Source organism: Orcinus orca, chromosome 6, assembly GCF_937001465.1.
Source record: "Orcinus orca chromosome 6, mOrcOrc1.1, whole genome shotgun sequence".
Classification (NCBI taxonomy): domain Eukaryota; kingdom Metazoa; phylum Chordata; class Mammalia; order Artiodactyla; family Delphinidae; genus Orcinus; species Orcinus orca.
The window spans coordinates 29,097,986-29,116,635 of NC_064564.1; the positions used below are offsets into that span (position 1 = coordinate 29,097,986).

At 36.3% G+C, this 18,650-nt stretch overlaps 1 protein-coding gene across 1 annotated transcript in view; it reads left to right on the plus strand.

Annotated features, from left to right (window-relative positions):
* Positions 1-18,650, plus strand: part of MFSD14B (major facilitator superfamily domain containing 14B) — an 81,633-nt gene that overhangs the window by 43,305 nt on the left and 19,678 nt on the right. The window contains exons 3-4 of the mRNA XM_004276824.4: positions 4,094-4,156; positions 18,018-18,145. Coding sequence (XP_004276872.1) covers positions 4,094-4,156; positions 18,018-18,145 — 191 coding nt within the window. The remainder of the gene's footprint in view (positions 1-4,093; positions 4,157-18,017; positions 18,146-18,650) is intronic.

Genomic DNA, 18,650 nt, shown 5'->3' on the forward strand with positions numbered 1-18,650 from the left:
GGAGAAGAACAGCTGTATATGTGTGTATGTTTGAATGTAATATATATACACACACAGATATTTATTAGCTTCATTGTACTGGAAGTCAATTCAGTTCTCTGAAGTTTCTAAATTTCTTTTTTAAGTGATAAGCAAATGCCATTGTATTTTATGTTTACTGTATTCCTTCTCAAGAAAAAAGATAATATCTTTCTTGAAGTTTTTAGTATAGAAAGATATTTAAAATGAAAGCTTTGATCTTATCTGAGATATTTAATATACTTTTTATCATTAGGTTTACTTTATTATGGTAACAGTTATTGTCTTTTGTAGTAAAATTATATACTTTATTTTAATTTTTTGAATTTATCATAAGTTTGGAACGTTGCTGTTTTCAGCTGCTTTATTTTGTGAAGGTTTAGTCCTTAGCTTTGTAAAAAAAAATTTATTGACTTGTTTTGTTTTACGTACTTGTTTAATAAAACTTTACTATTTCTTTTTTTTTAAATAGGAAAAAGTAGGAAAGTTTTAAAAAGCACAGATTGAAAATTTTTAGAGGAACTTCCTGCATCATGGCTCTATTACCCAGAAACAGTCTCTCGTACTGCCAGAAATTCCATTAGATCTTTATTTTAATGTGCAGTTCAGTAAATCCAAGTTCTGTCATTCATACATGGATATGGTTTTGCCAAATTAAAGAGGTTATCTCTTATTCCTAGATTGCATCACCTGCATAAGTGAATGCATGTTTGGGTCATGTTGAGTGTAGAATTGTTTTAGGGGAGGTCAGAGGTCTGGAGGGTGAGGACGAAGCAGGGGGCAGCAGAGGAGAAGCATTGCTGCCCCTTTGACAGAATGAAGACAGCTCTGAAGTTATTGGTGTAGTGTTCACCAGCACTACCCCAACCCTATTGTTTCCCACTGGCAAAAACTGTGAAGAAATCCATGGGCAAAGGGGAGTTAGAAAAATATCTGTAAGCTCTCAGCCTTGGTCTGACAGAGTATAATAGGGAAAAAGTGGGGCTAAGACAATGGATAAATAACTGGCACACCCAGGATCAGAGAAACTTTATTTAAAATATACTGACTCTGGTGTTTTGCTATTGTACCATATTTCGGTGGTGCATATGACAAATTATTAAACAGTTCTAATATTGATTTGTATTCCTTTTTCTTTAAAGAAAATTTCTGTATCTCTGTATCCTGTGAAATTTGTTATTTAAGGAAGATTTTTCTGAAAACTTTGATGATTTTCTGCTTGAGATATTTGGTGTCCTTCATTTACTTTTCTGTTTTTTCAGTACAGGAAGTAGAGTTCAAATGCCACTAGCTTAGATGACACATTTTTTCTAAACCTTAAAAATTATGTGTTAGGAGATAGATTGGAAGTAATTTTTCTATGGATACATTTTAATTTCATTTTTTGAAGAACCTGTGGAGATAAACTGTCTAAAGTTAGAATACAGTTGCTCTATCCTGCCCCCCTTTTTTATAATTCATAGGACTTCAGGTGCATAGAATTAGATTAATCATAACTCTTTTTTCATGATACATAGATTTCATTGTTTCACTCATGGAATGAAACATTCATCCCCCCTTATTTTATGTTTTATCCTTCTTTGTTTTTAAAATTTATTTCTATAACATATTTTTTAAGGATGTTTGGAACACCTGTGAACCCATGCTTAACCCAACAACAATTTATTTCTATCTGTGTCCTCTTTGCCTACTCTTTCCCTGCCTCCCCCCACAAAGACAACCACAATTCTGAATTTATTTATTTATCATTTACTTGATTATTTTCTAGTTCTAACTCACATTATTATATGTATACACACACAAAGATATATCTATGTTATTTAATTCTGACTATTTTTGAACTTCTAAAAAAGAGTATATAACATGTATAATGTTCTGTTGTCTTCTGGGACTTCAAGCTTTTTTTTCTATTATGTACTTTTAACACAAGTTATTTTTCTGTTCTCCTGGTAGTGAACATTTGTTTCCAGTTGTTCCATTGTCTATACAGTGCTGCTATAAACATTCTTGTACATGTCCTGGCGTTCACATGCTTGATTTTCTTTGGTGGTTAAACACTGCTGGATCATAGGTATTCAAAAGTTCAGTTTAACCAGATTTTGCTAAATTGTTTTGCAAAGTGATTATACTAATTTAGATTTCTACCAGCAATGTATAAGAGATCCTGTGGTTCCAAATGCTGTGGTTCAGTTTCTGTCTAAAATTTGGTTTTAGAGTGGTATACTTTTTGCCTTTTAACTGGTGTATTAAGTCTACGTGAATTCAGTTACCTCATTATTTTGTTCTGTGTACCACAGTTCTCAGTTGTCATTTTATTCCTTTTTGCCTTCTTTTGCATTGAATAGTTAGGCTAATTTTTCTCCTATTATATTAGAAGTATTCTACTCTATTCCTGTCATTTTTGGTTACCATGGCATTACATGCAAACTTATCAAAGTCTAATAATATCTTTACTCTCATCTAGGATAATATTAGCATAAATGAGGTAAATGAATTTAACGCTTTATAGTCATTTACCTCATTTATGCTAATATTATTATTTTAATTCTGTATAATTGAAAATAAAACCTATAAGACCCATTATTTTTGTTTTGTAGCATCCCTGTTCATTTATATTTACCATTTTCTTTGCTCTTTATTCTGTTTTGCATCTTGAACCTTAATTACATCTGGATTATTTTCCTTCTCCTGGAAGTATATTTTTTATATTTTATTAATTGGGGTCTATAAGTTAGTAAACTCATTACTGTAAGTTAGTAACCTAGTTTTTGCTAGGTCAAAAATGTTATATTTGCCTTTGTCCTCAAAGGACATTTTAACTGGGTATAGAATTTTAGATTGGCATTTGTTTTGTTTTTCTCATTATATTGATGATAGAATAGCATGCTCCTTGTCTGGGTTCAGTTGTTACAATTATGAAACAGTCTAACTGTTGTTCTTTTGAAAGCAATCTGTATTTCTCTGGCTGTTTATAGGTATTTTTCTTTGGTTCTCTATAATTTTAATTGTGAATGTGGATTTCTTTTTATACTGCTTAAAAGTTGTTAGGCTGCTTTAATCTCTGCATTGATGTCTGTCATTGGTTCTAGTACATTCTCAGCCATTGGCTCCTGAAATATTGTCTCTGCCTCATTCTCATTACTGGACAAGTTTAATTGTCAGACTTTCTTACTGGACCCTCTGTGTTTCTTACTTTTTCTCTTATATTCTGTCTTTTTGTCTCTCTATGCTGCATTCTGGATGACTTCTTTTGACCAACTTTTCGGTTCAGTTATTCTCTTTAAGCTGTGTCTAATCTTGTTAAACATATCCATTGAGTTTCTAATTTAAAGTTAATGCATTTTTTCTCTTCTAGGATTTCTTTTTGTTCTTTTAATCTGCTACAAAGTTTCAAGCTTGTTTTATATATCTTGCAACAAAGTAATAAACATGCTAATTTTAAAGTCTGTTGAGTAATCCCCAAATGTGAGGTCTTTGAGAGTCTGTTTCTGTTTTGTAGTTTTGTTTGCTTGTTGCTGTTCATGATGTCTTATTTACTTTTGTATCTGATTACCTTTGATTATGTGCTTGTCATTATATTTGAAAAATACACATACGGTTGATTTGAAGCCGAGGTGATGACCTTTTCAGAAATGATTTTAGATATTTTTCTTCCTAGACATCTGGAGGTGCTACCAGTCTGGATCACTGTAATCCAAATTTAAAGGTTTGAGGTTTCCTGGACTTCGTAGGTGACATGAAGCTGGGCTGCAGGTTCATACCTGAGTTTGTATAGCTGCTTGTAGTACATACTTAAAATTGTAGGTGGTTGAGGGGGTAGCCAATTTAACAGTTTATTTTTGCTACAAATGCTTTTGTAGCAAAAGCAGCTGAATGTTGGGCATAACCTTTTTAGGTTACTGCTTTATTTAGATTTCTGCCTCACTATCTTGTTACCTTTTCATAAGTCATTGTTACCTAAATTTTTTTCATTCCAGGGTTTATTTTGTTTACCTAGTCTGCCATTAACAGAGGCAGAAATCATTTCCTTTAATTTGCTTTTGAATTTTTCTTGATGTTTGTTTGCTTTTTGTAGGTTCTGCATGAAACATTTCCTCAACACACATTCCTCATGAATGGTCTCATTCAAGGTGTAAAGGTAAGAACAATTTCTGTGTGGTTCACAGTGAACCAAAGCCAGGAACCCTTAGTAGTTTAACTCTGGAAGTTTAAACGGAACATAGGGAAATGGTTACCATTAGTAAATTCTATAAATCAAAATTTTAGCTGGATTATCAAAGTCAAAATAAAATATAACCCAAATCCATAAGACACTGGTAAGAACAGTACTTTATTTTTATTAGCATGTACAGAGCAGTATATGAAGGGTATAATTATGTGAACTTTTTTGTTTGTTTGTTTGTTTTTGTTTTTGTTTTTGCGGTACGCGGGCCTCTCACTGCTGTGGCCTCTCCCGTTGTGGAGCACAGGCTCCGGACGCGCAGGCTCAGCGGCCATGGCTCACGGGCCCAGCTGCTCCATGGCATGTGGGATCTTCCCGGACCGGGGCACGAACCCGTGTCCCCTGCATCAGCAGGCGGACTCTCAACCACTGCGCCATCAGGGAAGCCCTATGTGAACTTTTAATTGCTGTATCAACAGAATAAAATGGGCAAGTATTAATATCTTCTTTTGAGATAGACTTTGAGATTGAAGAAGAGGAGCAATCAGGATTTAGTTGTATATATAGTCTTTCGGCAAGGCTGGTGTTCTAGCCATAACTTTCTGAGCTCTCAACTACTTGACTTAATTAGGCTTAATTCATTGTTTAAATTTAATGTGATATTTGTCAGAAAAGCTTATAAATAAGGGTTAAAATATGATGTTATGTTCCGGTCGCAATTTGTAGTAAAGTATATGGGTATAGCATGTAATTTGTCCTTTTCAACTTAGATAGTATCAACCTACTTAATTTTACTTTGTGCTGAACAGCACACTTAAAATTATACCCTAGTAATTTGCTGAATTCATAGCTTTGAGCACCATTAATTGTCATTAATACTATTTATTCTCTGCCTATTTTCAACAAGCATTTTGAGAATGCTTACAATAATCACATAAGTAAACCAGGGCAATTTAAACAAAGTAAAACAAGAACTTTTTAATATTCATTGAGCGGAGGAATATTATCAAGAATCTGATGTGTGTTCATTTAAGCACCAGTTTGTGAGCAGTTTTTAACTACATGATAAAAAGAAAAACTAAATAAATGAGAGAGGGCATTGATTAAAAATACAACATAAGCTTATCCTTACAGTAGATTCTTGTGGAAGTTACCATGAATCTTTTTCTTTTGTCTTGTGGAGCTAATAAAATGTGTTTTAGTCTGGTTCTGCTAAATAAAACTAGTTAGGTCTGCACCCTAAAGTCAAGTGGCATGCTTATTACACTTTCACTTAGAGACATCCACAATATTATTCTAAAAAACCATAGAACAAAAAGTATTTGATTCAAGGGTGTGGACAAGAATTTATTTAACCTTCAATAACTATTGAACTTCAATTTATTGAACTTAAGTAAGGAGTTATATACTTTAATAATTGGCTATTGTTTCTGGGGTGGGGATATAATAAGAGAACCCAACAGCAAAGCACAGCTCTATTAAGATATCCTAATATGGATATGCGCACAGTGGCATGAATATGGCTTTGGATTGCTTTAACATTAAATCTCTGTCTACATCTTATTAACTGTTACCTTAGTCATATAATTTAATCTCCCCTTCATTATGAAGTAATGAGAAAAACAAAAAAAACCTCTAGTAGGGTGATTATGAGGATTAAATGAGCTAGTAGATGTAAAGCTATTAGCATAGTACATTCATTCATGTGCTAAATACTCAGTAAATTTTGCAAAGAAGAGTACATAAAAAGCAAAAACTATTAGAAGGAAATCTTGGTGACCATTTTTCTTACCAGTTTGGGGAAAGATTTTCTTTTTTTAGAAAAAGAATTCATAAAGGAAAAAATTGAGTCATTTACATCAATATTTTAACTTTAGTAAGTCAAAGCCACCATCACCAAACTGAAAATACAAATGACAAAATGTTATTGGTAATAGAAGGAGGAATACATAAAAGCACTCACAAAGTAAAACCATAGGAAAATGACTGATGTCCCAGAAGGGCAAAGAAGGGTGTAACTTGGCAGTTTACAAAAGATGTCAGTGTGAAAATAAATTTATCACTAATAAGCAGTAAGTCCCAAATTAAATGAGATAATATTTTTACATACTGGAAGAAATTTTAAACTGACAAGAACTACTTCAGTTTGTGGTAAATTGGGTCCCCGTGCACTGCTGATGACAGGATAAATATAGCTCTTCTGTAAGGCAGTATTTTAAGAGTTAAAAATATTCACATATTTTAACAAAGTAATTCCATTTCTAGAAAGTTGTTCTTATCAAATAGAGTTATTCAGAGGTTCGGGTAAAGGGCTATTTGTAATAGTAAACATAGAAACTTTTTAAATGCCTTAAAATTAAAAGAATAAATATGTTGTGGGGGCTTCCCTGGTGGTGCAGTGGTTGAGAGTCCGCCTGCCGATGCAGGGGACACGGGTTTGTGCCCCGGTCCGGGAAGATCCCACATGCCGCAGAGCGGCTGGGCCCATGATCCATGGCTGCTGAGCCTGCGCGTCCGGAGCCTGTGCTCCGCAATGGGAGAGGCCACAACAGTGAGAGGCCCACGTACCACAAAAACAAAAACAAAAAAAAAGTTGTGGTATAGCCATATAATGTAATACAGGCATATAAAGAACATGTTTTTGAAGAACACCATGTAATGTGTGAAACAAAAAGGATATACAACTATACAGTATGGTTTCAAGTGTGTTTTGACCAAAATAAATGTAAATAAGCAGGGGGAAAAAATGATTTCAAACCTGAAATTTGAAAGTATGTGGATTTATGGATGATTTTTAATTTTCTTCTTTATGTATTTTGTTTATCTTTGTAGATTTTCTACAGTTAACTTTTACTTTTTAAGTTTACTGTCATAATGCATGGAAGAGAAGGTTTAGATTTGGGGTGAGCATCAATTAAGGATGCAAGAGTAACCAGTTCTGTTTTGTGAATTCTCCAGTTTTAGTTTTGGAGTTGTTTGTTTGTTTTTGTTTTTGGTTATTGCAGCAGCTTTATTGAGATATAATTCACCTATCATGCAAGTCACCCACTTAAAATGTACATTCAGTGGTTTTTAATATATTCACAAAGTTGTGCAGCCATCAGCACACAATTTTAGAACATTTTCATTGCCCCTGAAAGAAATCCTGTACTGATTAGTAGTCATTTCTCATTTCCCCCTAACCTCTTCAGTGTTAAGCAAGCACAAATCTACCTTCTGTCTCTATAGATTTGTCTCTTCTGAACATTTCATGTAAATAGAGTCATACAGTATGTTCTTTTATGACTGGCTTCCCTCACTTATAATGTTTTCAAGGTTCACCTGTGTTGTAGCACATAGTAGTACTTCATTCTTTTTATGGCCAAATAATATTTTACTGTATGGATATACCACAGTTTATCCATTTATCAGTTGATAGACATTTGGGGTTGTTTCTAGTTTTTTGTTTGTTTGTTTGTTTTTGCGGTATGCGGGCCTCTCACTGCTGTGGCCTCTCCCGTTGCGGAGCACAGGCTCCGGACGCGCAGGCTCAGCGGCCATGGCTTACGGGCCCAGCCACTCCGTGGCATGTGGGATCTTCCCAGACCGGGGCACGAACCTGTGTCCCCTGCATCGGCAGGCGGACTCTCAACCACTGCGCCACCAGGGAAGTCCTGTTTCTAGTTTTTGATTATTGTGACTAATGCTGCTGTGAACATTTGTGTACAGGTTTTCATGTGGACATATGTTTTCACTTCATCCTAGGTACATGCTTAGGAGTAGAAATGCTGGGTTATATGGTAACTTGAGTTTTTTTTAAATTATGTTTTTAAATTAACTTCTTTCTTAACCCTGTTTCTGGCAAGTAATATATGTTCCTCATCTCCTAGACTTCTGACAGATGGGTGGCTGAAGCCATGGACAACAATTTCTTTTATCTCTACACTTACTCCCTTGGTGGTATCGTCAGACTTACTCACTTTCAACTCTCAAATAAATATCTTCCTCGACCTTGGGCCAGAACTTCAGACTTGTCTATCCAGTTGCCTAATTGACATCTCTATTTCCTTGCCTAATAAGTATCTCAAAGTTAACAGCTCCAAAACTAAGATCCTGGTCTTCCCCTCCAGCCTGACCAACCCACAAGTCTTCCTCATATCAGTTACTGGTCATGCCATTCTTGCTCACGCCAAAATTCCTGGAATCAGTCTTCTTTCTCTTCCATATCCCAAACCCAATCCATCAGCAAGTTCTGTGATTCTACCTTCAAAATAGAACTATAATCAAAACAGTACCTGGTCTCCTTTCAGTAGAGATCATGATAAAATATAAGCCAGTTTGTGGCACTCTTCTTAATCAACCCCACCCACAGCCTGTTTTCTCCTTTGGTGTCATCCCTGTTCTTTCCTCCACTTCCTGCTGACCTTGCGCAGCCACAGCTTCCTCAGCCAGTGCTTGCCTGAGGGCTTTGCAGGTACTGTTTTTTCTGCTTGCTTTTCCCAGATTTTGGCAGGCTTCACTCCTTAACCCCTCAGCTCTTCACCCAGATGTCATTTTTCAGTGAAGCCTTCAATGACTACCATCTTGAATAATGTGTCCAGTTCTCATCACTCCCAATCCCCCTTCTTTGCTTTTTCTTCAAAGCATTATCTTACCTCTGACATGCTGTATATTTTGCTTTATCTTATCTTGTTATTATGTGTTCTCATCACCCCTCCTCTTTTAGACTGGAAGTTTCTTAAAGACATGAATTTTTGTCCACTTTGCTCATTGCTGTCCCCAGCACCTAGAACAGTTCTTGGCACATGGTAGGCACTAAGTAAATACTGTTGAAATAACATTTCTTTCCAGTCTTTTTCTATGCATTTTTATATAGTCAAGATCCAGCTTACTCAGAGACTTTAACTGTGTATCTTTTTTTTCTTGTATCAGCGGTAACTAATTATATCATAGTAATTTCCCCATAACATTAAAACTACATAAAATACAGGCAGCCCCCTCTTGCATGTTCCAATATGCACAAATTTCAGTTACCACAGTTCGGTTATATAACATGAGTCTCCCAATTCAGCACGATGCAGAATTCCGTTACCTGGTGTATTAACTGAGAAGCTGCATGAAATACAAACTGCTGCTAACTCCTCAGTCCACAAAACACTACATAAATAACAGATGCACATCATAACCAGTCACGCATTTCAAAGTGTTGGTGACCAGTCACTGTGCATCTTAGTTCATGCACGTACAGCAAAACATGCCATTGTGTTGCCTCCTTGATCCAGTGAGAAACCCACATGACAGTTTACAAAAATGGATCATTGAAAGAAGGAATTGGCCAACAAGGATGAGAATGCAATAAAGAAATAAATAATGATAATGCTGGAAGTGGGATTCATATAGAACCTCAGAGGAATTATAGAAGAACCAGCTGGTTGGAGAGACTCTAGATGTGTAGCCAAAGGAACTTAGTGAAGATAAATTTATCAGCATAAATGAGGAAAATGGTTGTGATGAAAAGGATAAAGATGTCCCAGAGGAAGTGATGCCAGCAAAAAGCTTGGACTTATATACACTACCAAACGTAAAATAGCTAGCTAGTGGGAAGCAGCCACATAGCACAGGGAGATCAGCTTGGTGCTTTGTGACCACCTGGAGGGGTGGGATAGGGAGGGTGGGAGGGAGGGAGACGCGGGAGGGAAGAGATATGGGGCCATATGTATATGTATAACTGATTCACTTTGTTATAAAGCAGAAGCTAACACACTATTGTAAAGCAATTATACTCCAATAAAGATGTTTAAAAAAATAAAAGAGCTCTCAGAGATGATATTGCATGACACTGAAAGCACAAAGGATAAATGTTGGAAGCTGATCCAAACTTAAAAAGGCGTGTGACAGTTTTCCAAAGCAAAGAAGATACTGTGCATCATACATTATATGCCTTACAAAGAAGACAAGCACTGTTCAAATGACTCTTGATAAGTTTTTTACAAAGAAATAAAACACTTTAATTCTTTAAATTACAGTGTACTAAATACATACTATTGATAGTTTTACTATTTTTTTCATTTCACTAAATATGTATAACTGATAGTAAAAGTTTTCAGTGTTCTGAAAAAAATTTCTAAATGTCGTAGAATAAATCAGTTTTTCCCATTGATTAAAATCACTTTACATGGTTTCAGCTTGCACATTTTTTTTCAGTCCTGTACTACCATGCAAAGCAAAAACTGCCTGTATTTGAAGTGGTTATACGTATACTATTCTATTGTATGAATATGCTATAATTTATCCATTTCCTTGTATAAGTGGTTTCTAATTTCAAACTACTGAAGATAATTCTGTAACAAATTATTTTTTATTTTTATTTTTTTGCGGTATGTGGGCCTCTCACTGTTATAGCCTCTCCCGTTGTGGAGCACAGGCTCTGGACACGCAGACTCTGCGGCCATGGCTCACGGGCCCAGCTGCTCCGCGGCATGTGGGATCTTCCCGGACCGGGGCACGAACCCGTGTCCCCTGCATCGGCAGGCGGACTCTCAACCACTGCGCCACCAGGGAAGCCCCTGTAACAAATTTTTTAAAATAAATCTTTACATTTTTTATTGTTTCCCAAAAAATTAGAGTTGTAAAGGTATAACTAGTGAGTAGAAAAGTTTGGGCATTTTAAAAGATCTTGAATATATAGTACCACATTATCTCCTAGAGCAGTTGTGCCATTTCACACGTCCATCAACAGTGTGTGTATCTGTTTCACCATGCTCTAATACAAGTATTACTTTTCAGATCTTCACTAATCTGATAAGCTTGAAAATGATGTCTCAATGTAATTTTATTTCTTTGATTTCAAGTGAGGTTGGGTATTTTTACATTATTTGCTGGCTACTTTTATGAAGTGCCTTCAAGTTCTTTGTTTATTGTTTATTTTTCTAATGAGGATTGTTCAGTTCTTTATTTTTAAATGATGTACTTCATTTTATGATAATCCCCTCATTTTAATGATTATTAGTTTAAGTACCTGTTCATCTTAACAATTATAAAGGGAAAAACTCACACTTGATCCCTCTTCTCAGATTTTGAAAGTCCTATTCTCCAAACATTTTTCAATAGCAGTTTTTATTTTTATGGAATTGAAACATATGGTAGACATTGTTATGTGACTAGCAATAAGAAGTTTTGTTAGCGTTCTCCAGAGAAATAAGACCAATAGAATATATATAAAGAGGGTTATTTTAAGGAATTGGCTCACATGATTGTGAGGCTGGCAAGTCTGATATATGTACGGCAGGTTGGCAGGCTGGAAACTCAAGCAGGAGTTAATGCTACAGTCCTGAGGCAGAATTCTTTCTTCTACTGGAAACCTCAGATTTTGCTCTTAAGCCCTTCAGCTGATTAAACAAGACTTTCATATTATTGAGGGTAATACCCTTTACTTTAAAGCCAACTGATTGTAGATGTTAGACCACATCTACAAAATACTGTCACAGCAACACCCACACTAGTATTTGATTAAATAACTCGGTACTATAGCCTAGCCAAACTGACACATAAAATTAACCACTAAAGTATTATAGTTTTGGCTACACTTCATTGGAAGTATAACCAGACTGAGATGCTGTGGTTTGACTTAGTAGATGAAGTCTAGGTATTACTGCTGGTTAACATGAGCAGATAGAGTGACTGTAATCATTTTTTCATGAAGACCAGCTGGTCTGATTGCCCAATGTCTACCTTGAAACTTCTTGAAGCTTCCTTCTTTAGCATGTTTTATATTTAATACAAAACTAGATATCTTCATCAGTGTCCCAAACTAAAACTAAGTGGGCCAGATGCCCAGGGTTGATTTACACCTGGATCAATTGATATGAAGAAGATGCCTCTGTAGCATGCAGCTTTAATCTTGTCTAGCTTTGACTTCACAGCAAGGGGTGGGAAAGGCAAAAAAGTAGAAGACCCAGCAGTCCATCCCAGGGCTTGGCCACAGAAGTTCACATGCATTGCTTCTTAGTCTAGACTTGACGGTCAAGTCTGATCAAGGAGATGGCCATGTAGATCTACCAGGACACTCATCCGGGGACATTTAATATGTCAAGAGTTTCTCTAATCCTGGGAATTGCTGCTGAGCTGTCTCATCCTGCTATTTAATGAATTAAATTATGAAGCAGCGCATAGCATAAGCACACAGAGAAACTGTTGGCTGATGTTTCTAAGAATTAAAAATAAAAAACAAGATACCTTTAAAGTCCTCTTATAGCTACTCTTTAGGATTACTAAGTACCGAAGTGCTTTGCACACACACACACACACACACACAGTAATTCTTGCTTTCTTAATTTGGACAGGAACTTGTCCTTTTAATATCCTTTTAATTATCTGTAAATAAAATTGTTAAAACAACCTACTTGAGAGAGATGACTTCATAAATTTTAAATAGTTTTTTATAACAAGCTGCTAATTTATCCATTTATTAAAACATGTTTAAGAGAATTCACAAGTAGATAAGTCTAGTACTTTATATGCTTCAGGATAGAGCCACTAAAATGTCAGTAAAAAAAAAAAGTGTAATAATTGGTTTGAATTATGGGCTTATGGGTTAGTCTCAGGTCCTAGAGCCACCTCACACCTGAGCTGAATCCCTCTTCTACTGCTTATGAGCCATGAGCCTTAGGCTACTTACCCTAATAGTACCCATCTCAGAAGGTAAGACATTTGTGTGAAAGGCATAGAACAGTTTGGCATATAGGAATGCAAGCTGTTATTCTTTCTTGTAATCAATTTGAAGTAATGGCCCTACTACTTCTAAGATTAAGGGAAAGCCTGTGACAGTCTGTTTCTTTATATTTTAATTAAATTTAATTGCACTTTCATATGCTTTTCTTTCTGCTTTCAGTGGATCTTCCCTACATCCATCCCCTTTTCTCCCCTTATCAAAAGAAAACACTCCAGCCCTCTTGCCCATATTGTTCTTTCCTTGAAGTCTCAGGATTACCAGCTGTTCTTAGACCTTCATGCTTCACAAATTCCCTTTCCCGGACTTCAGTTGAACTAAAGTCATTTTGTGGATCATATTTCTCATTTGCCCTGTTAAACTGATTGTTATGCACCCTGGGAAGGGAAGCTGTGTACTGTACAGGGTCTTACTGGGTCCTAGGTCTGAAAGGTGACCCCTGTTTTAGTACAGTTATTTTATGTGAAAGGATTTGCATTTGTCAGTTATGTAAATAAAAACCACAATTCCATTAGTGTGAAATTTTCTCTTTGATGTCCTTTTAAGAAGTGAAAGAAATAAAAGTCATTATTAGTAAAATACTGCATGAAAAATCAAAGTGAATGAATATAATTTTGGGGTAAACTATGTCTATATGTTGCAGGTTCCTTGCGGCTTATAAAGGATACTTATAAAAGGATACTTGTTATAAGATGCGAACTTTTTCATGGAAAAATGAAAATTTTCAGAAGTAGTTAAATAACTGTACTTTATTCTTCATTGGTGGTACCATTTCCCCCTCAAACTCAGTTGTAAAGTTAATTAAAATATTTGAAGGAAAAAAAATTTTAGTTTTAAAACTTGTTAAGTGTTTTGACCTAATTATTTTAGTCAAATGTTTGCCAACTGCATATGTTAAGGAAAACTTACGCTTAAAACTTTTATGTTGGCTATATAAAGTATAAAATTCATGTACTTTTGCTTCAGATGAGTTGTATTTGCTATTCTTTGTATGCTCTAAAAAGTTTATTGGATAATTGTATTTAATTGAACAATAAGCTTTAATTGCTGTTTTGTCAAATTAGAGCCTGTAAGGCCATGTCAGAATTACTGGCCAATTAATTATGCCACCTTAAAAACCTGTTGGACTGGGAAGCTAATTTACAAAAGTGACGTATTAACTGTTGGTTAATTTTGCCATCCACACCTAGGCTCCTACACACCATGTTTTATCCAGTATTCGTTGGGCCACGATAGCATGGCTTAGTACATTCACTCCTCATTTTTCCCGGATTTCATATTTGCAGATCTGCCTACTCGCTAAATTTATTTGTAACCCCCAAATCAATACAGTGCTTCCATGTTCATTTATGTATGGCATAAGGAGGGAATTTGAGTTGCCCAACTGCGAGTTTCCAGCTGAGGTTGAACAAGGGGACATTCTCTCTTCTTGTTTCAGGTCTCATACTATAAACATGTTCTTTTTGCAGTCCATGTAATGCCATATATTTTGCATTTTTGTTCCTTTTGTTGACAATTTCTCTGTTTAAAATGGCCCCAAGTGTAGTGCCAAAGTGTTGTCAAGTATTTCTAAATGCAGGAGGGCCTTGATGTACCTTATGGAGAAAATACTGTGTTAGATAAGCCTCATTCAGACATGAGTCATAGGGCTGTCAGCTGAAACTTCATTGTTAATAAATCAACAATATACATATTAAATAAGGCATCTTTAAACAGAAACACACATTAATCAATGTTATGTATTGATCAGTTAATGAAACTATGTGACCAGAGGCTTGCAAGAACCCAACCTTGTGTTTCCTCTATCAACAATGGTTCCATGTTCTCTAATTCTGTGAATAATGAGAATCAACTGTATTTGTGTTAAAGGCTAGGGCCTTGATGTCAGTCTCGTTTTAATTTTTAAACATTTTGTTCTCATTTGCAAATTATGCTCTGCATCTTTAGGACTGATGAAGTACTTGCCTAATCAAGGTACAGATATCCTTCTTAATCTACTGTTGTAATAATGTGGTCTGATAGGATCTAGGGCTAGATTAGGTAGTGAAGAAATAACTCTGGGACAGAAAAAAGTCTTTGATTTTTAAGAAATACAAGTTTTCCAAAGAGGCAAGTATTTATTAGATTGAATTTTAGCATCTTAATAAAAATGTAGGTTCTCCCAGAGGGTATTTTCAACATCTGTTGTCACTGAGAATTTTATTTAAATAATAATTATTTAATGAATAGATTAAATTACAACTTAAATCCAGAATCTAGATAGCAGTATCTTTTATCTGTAAAAACTACATTATTTTAAATAAAACTTCAGTGCTTGGCCTTCTCATATCCTTTGTTTTAATGGCATGCATTCTATAGCTTAAAGCATTGTATGAAATCTAAAATCAGAACTGTCCAAAAAGTTTTCCAGGGTTCTTTGTGTTTAGAGTTTTTATTACTGTTTTTGTGATGGTTGTTACTTCAACTGCCTTGTCCTCTTAAATTTCTTTACGTATTTTTCTTGACCAGTTCTATACTGAACTGGTATTTGATATGCCAAGAACTCAGGCATTTGATATTTTTAAATTTTATTTATTTATTTATTTATTTATTTATTTATTTATTTATTTATGGCTGTGTTAGGTCTTCGTTTCTGTGCGAGGGCTTTCTCTATTTGCGGCAAATGGGAGCCACTCTTCATCGCAGTGCACGGGCCTCTCACTCTCGTGGCCTCTCTTGTTGCGGAACGCAGGCTCCAGACGCACAGGCTCAGTAATTTTGGCTCACGGGCCTAGTTGCTCCGCGGCATGTGGGATCTTCCCAGACCAGGGCTCGAACCCGTGTCCCCTGCATTGGCAGGCAGATTCTCAACCACTGCGCCACCAGGGAAGCCCTGATATTTTTAGAGAATTTTAAAGCAACGTAAAAGATTTTTGTTTCTAAAATTTATGAAACTGATAGTTGCAAGTCGTGAATTTAAGCCCTGCTTCTGCAGTCGTTTAGCTCTTAGTTAAAAAGGAGATCATTTAACTGTCTTGATGCAAGAACAGACCAAATGCCCTGGAAATCCACTGTGGCTTATAAATTACAAGGTTTGATGCCTGGGTAGGGTTAATATTTTATTTCAGAGGAGCCAAAATGCTTTTCTCCTCAACTTGCCTGCCCTCCATTGAGTCTTCTCTCACCTCCCCTTACATCAGTTTACTGGTGACTGATAAGGGATTAGAATCCTATTCTTCTTCTCAGCCATGTGACCTTGGAAACTACTGTGAGTTGATTTGCTCTTAAAAGTTCTATTCAGTTTACCAAACCTCTTTGAAAGCCCTTATTACCAGACCCTGTGATAGGCATCAAGGGTACAGAGAAGGAAAGAAACCATTCCTCTGACCTTAATCTCAATTTCTAATCCAATAGAGAAGATAGACAAATAACAAGTAATTGTAATAGAGTGTTACAGTTATAATAGAAGCAATATGTACCAGGTTGGGGGGGAGGGTTGTTTGTTTTGCACCCCTCAAAAACCAGTGTGATTAATTCTGTTTGAGTAGCTAAGAAAATAGAGGAAGAGGTGCTTCTTGCTCGGAGTTGAGAAGAATGACTAGTAGTTTACCAGGTCCAAGTGTGGGAAGCATACAGGCACAACAAGGGCCTTTGCAATGCCTTTTGGCACAAAGGAACACAATATTGTATATGTTCAGAAAACTAAGAAGTATTGCATATAGACAAAACATAGAGGATGTGTGTTAGGTGATAGATGTTGGAGTGTTCTACCTGTATGCTATGCTGAGGAATTTTTTTAATGTATTATGAAATTCAAATACACAAAAGGAGAGAATAATGTAATAAACGCCCATGTACTTATCACCTAGTTTCTATTTGTAGTATTTAAAAGCAAAGTTCAGACACTCATTATTTCACCTATTAAATACCTGCTAAAGAATTTCAACTCTGCACAGTGGAGAGTTTTAAACAAAGGATCAAAGAACAGAAGTCTGCAGCTCATCAAGGTTCTCTTGGGGGTATGTGGAGGACAGATTGGAGGGAACTAGGACCAGGGGCGGGAAGCAGTTAGAAAGCAGTTTTATTTAAATCCAGGCAAGAAATGCTGAACAGTGTCACACAGCAGGGGATGGATAAAGAGAAATCATTACAAGAGAATGGTCTGAAAAATCGCCTTGGGGAGTGGAGGGATGATGGGAAAGCTTTGGACAGCTTCTTAGCAAAGATGGGAAGTGTGGGTGTTTGGTCAGGTTTATAGGGAACAGTGTGCATGTTAAATGTCGAAATAGGGAAGTCCATTTGGCTGTAGGCAGAGAGCTCAGAAGAGATATTGCAAAGCTGTTCATAATGTAGGTGGTGGTGGCCATGTGTGCAGACAGAGCATGTAAAGGGAGGATGATAACACCAACAGGGTCTGAGAGGCAAGCCTGTGGCCACCTCAAAGGGCCCTGATTTCAAAAAGGAAATAGATACGGAAGTGGCCAGCCAGCAGAGTGACTGGCAAATTGTGAGGAAGTGGTAAATGTGAGTTTCTTCCTTTGCTTATGTGTGGTGTTCTTGCTTCCCCTTAGCCTCAACTCTTTTTTCAAATCTTATGCAACTTGCATTATCTCTGTCCTAAGTTCACCAGGCAAATGGAACTTTAAATTTGATGCCAAGAAAATTTGCTTTTCTTATGGACATTTAGTATATGCATACTTATCCTGCTATCCCTATTAGTTTATCCCTTTGAGAGCAGAAGGTGTGTATTCATTTGAGTGTCTTCACTTCGGTTAATTCAGAGCTTTGCACGTGATAGGTATGGTATACATATTTATTAAAATGAATTAAGTGTCTGGCTTCTTTCCATACACTTGGTGTGTGTTCACGTTATGGGCCAACTGTGGGTGTATATATTTTACATCACCTCTCTTTTCCAGTTTCTCCCAGAAAACGAGCTCTTATCCCTTTCTTCCCTCTCAAACAGCACGCTTAAAAATTTTGTTAGTTTTTTTTTTTGAATGACAGGTTATATTTAATGTTTCAAATTACTCTGTTTTGGAGCCACTGAAATGAATTGGAGCATTTAGAAATACATTTAGAAAATAAGAATTACAAGTAGTTGGGGGATCACATTATAAATCTGACCTTTGCTTCTGCTTTCTTCTCCAGGGCCTGCTCTCTTTTCTGAGCGCCCCACTCATAGGTGCGCTGTCTGATGTGTGGGGAAGGAAGCCCTTTCTCCTCGGCACCGTCTTCTTCACCTGCTTCCCAATTCCACTGATGAGGATTAGTCCATGGTGAGTGGCTAGGTCCTCCATCATGACTGTCTGTTTTGGGTCACATGTGGACAGTACACCTGCAGTGTGCTTTTTAACCTTTGCAAAACAGTTGTACCTGTGTTTTCATTTGAACTCTTCGGTAATACTGAAAGCTAGTAGGCAGTTGCCATCATGCCCACCTAAGTTCTTCACTTAGGTGAAGAAATAGAAAGAAAAGATGTCTCTAAGGGCAGCTATTGTTGCCATGAGGTAAGTTACAAGATTGGGTCCTGGGAGGGGGCAGACAATCCCTGTACTCACTCAATTGTGGCTCATTTGACTTTGAAAATGTGTTGTTTTTGTCAGCTCATTGCTCTAGGGCACTGACATGAACATAGTTTATATCAAAAGGCAGGAGTCACTTTTGTGTGTACTGTATTAAGACCAATAACCTATTCTAAATCATAATGTGAATTTTAATTTGATCTCATTTTTTCATGATAAATAAGGAGAGAATAGTTAGCATGTAACCAAGGCTATTTAG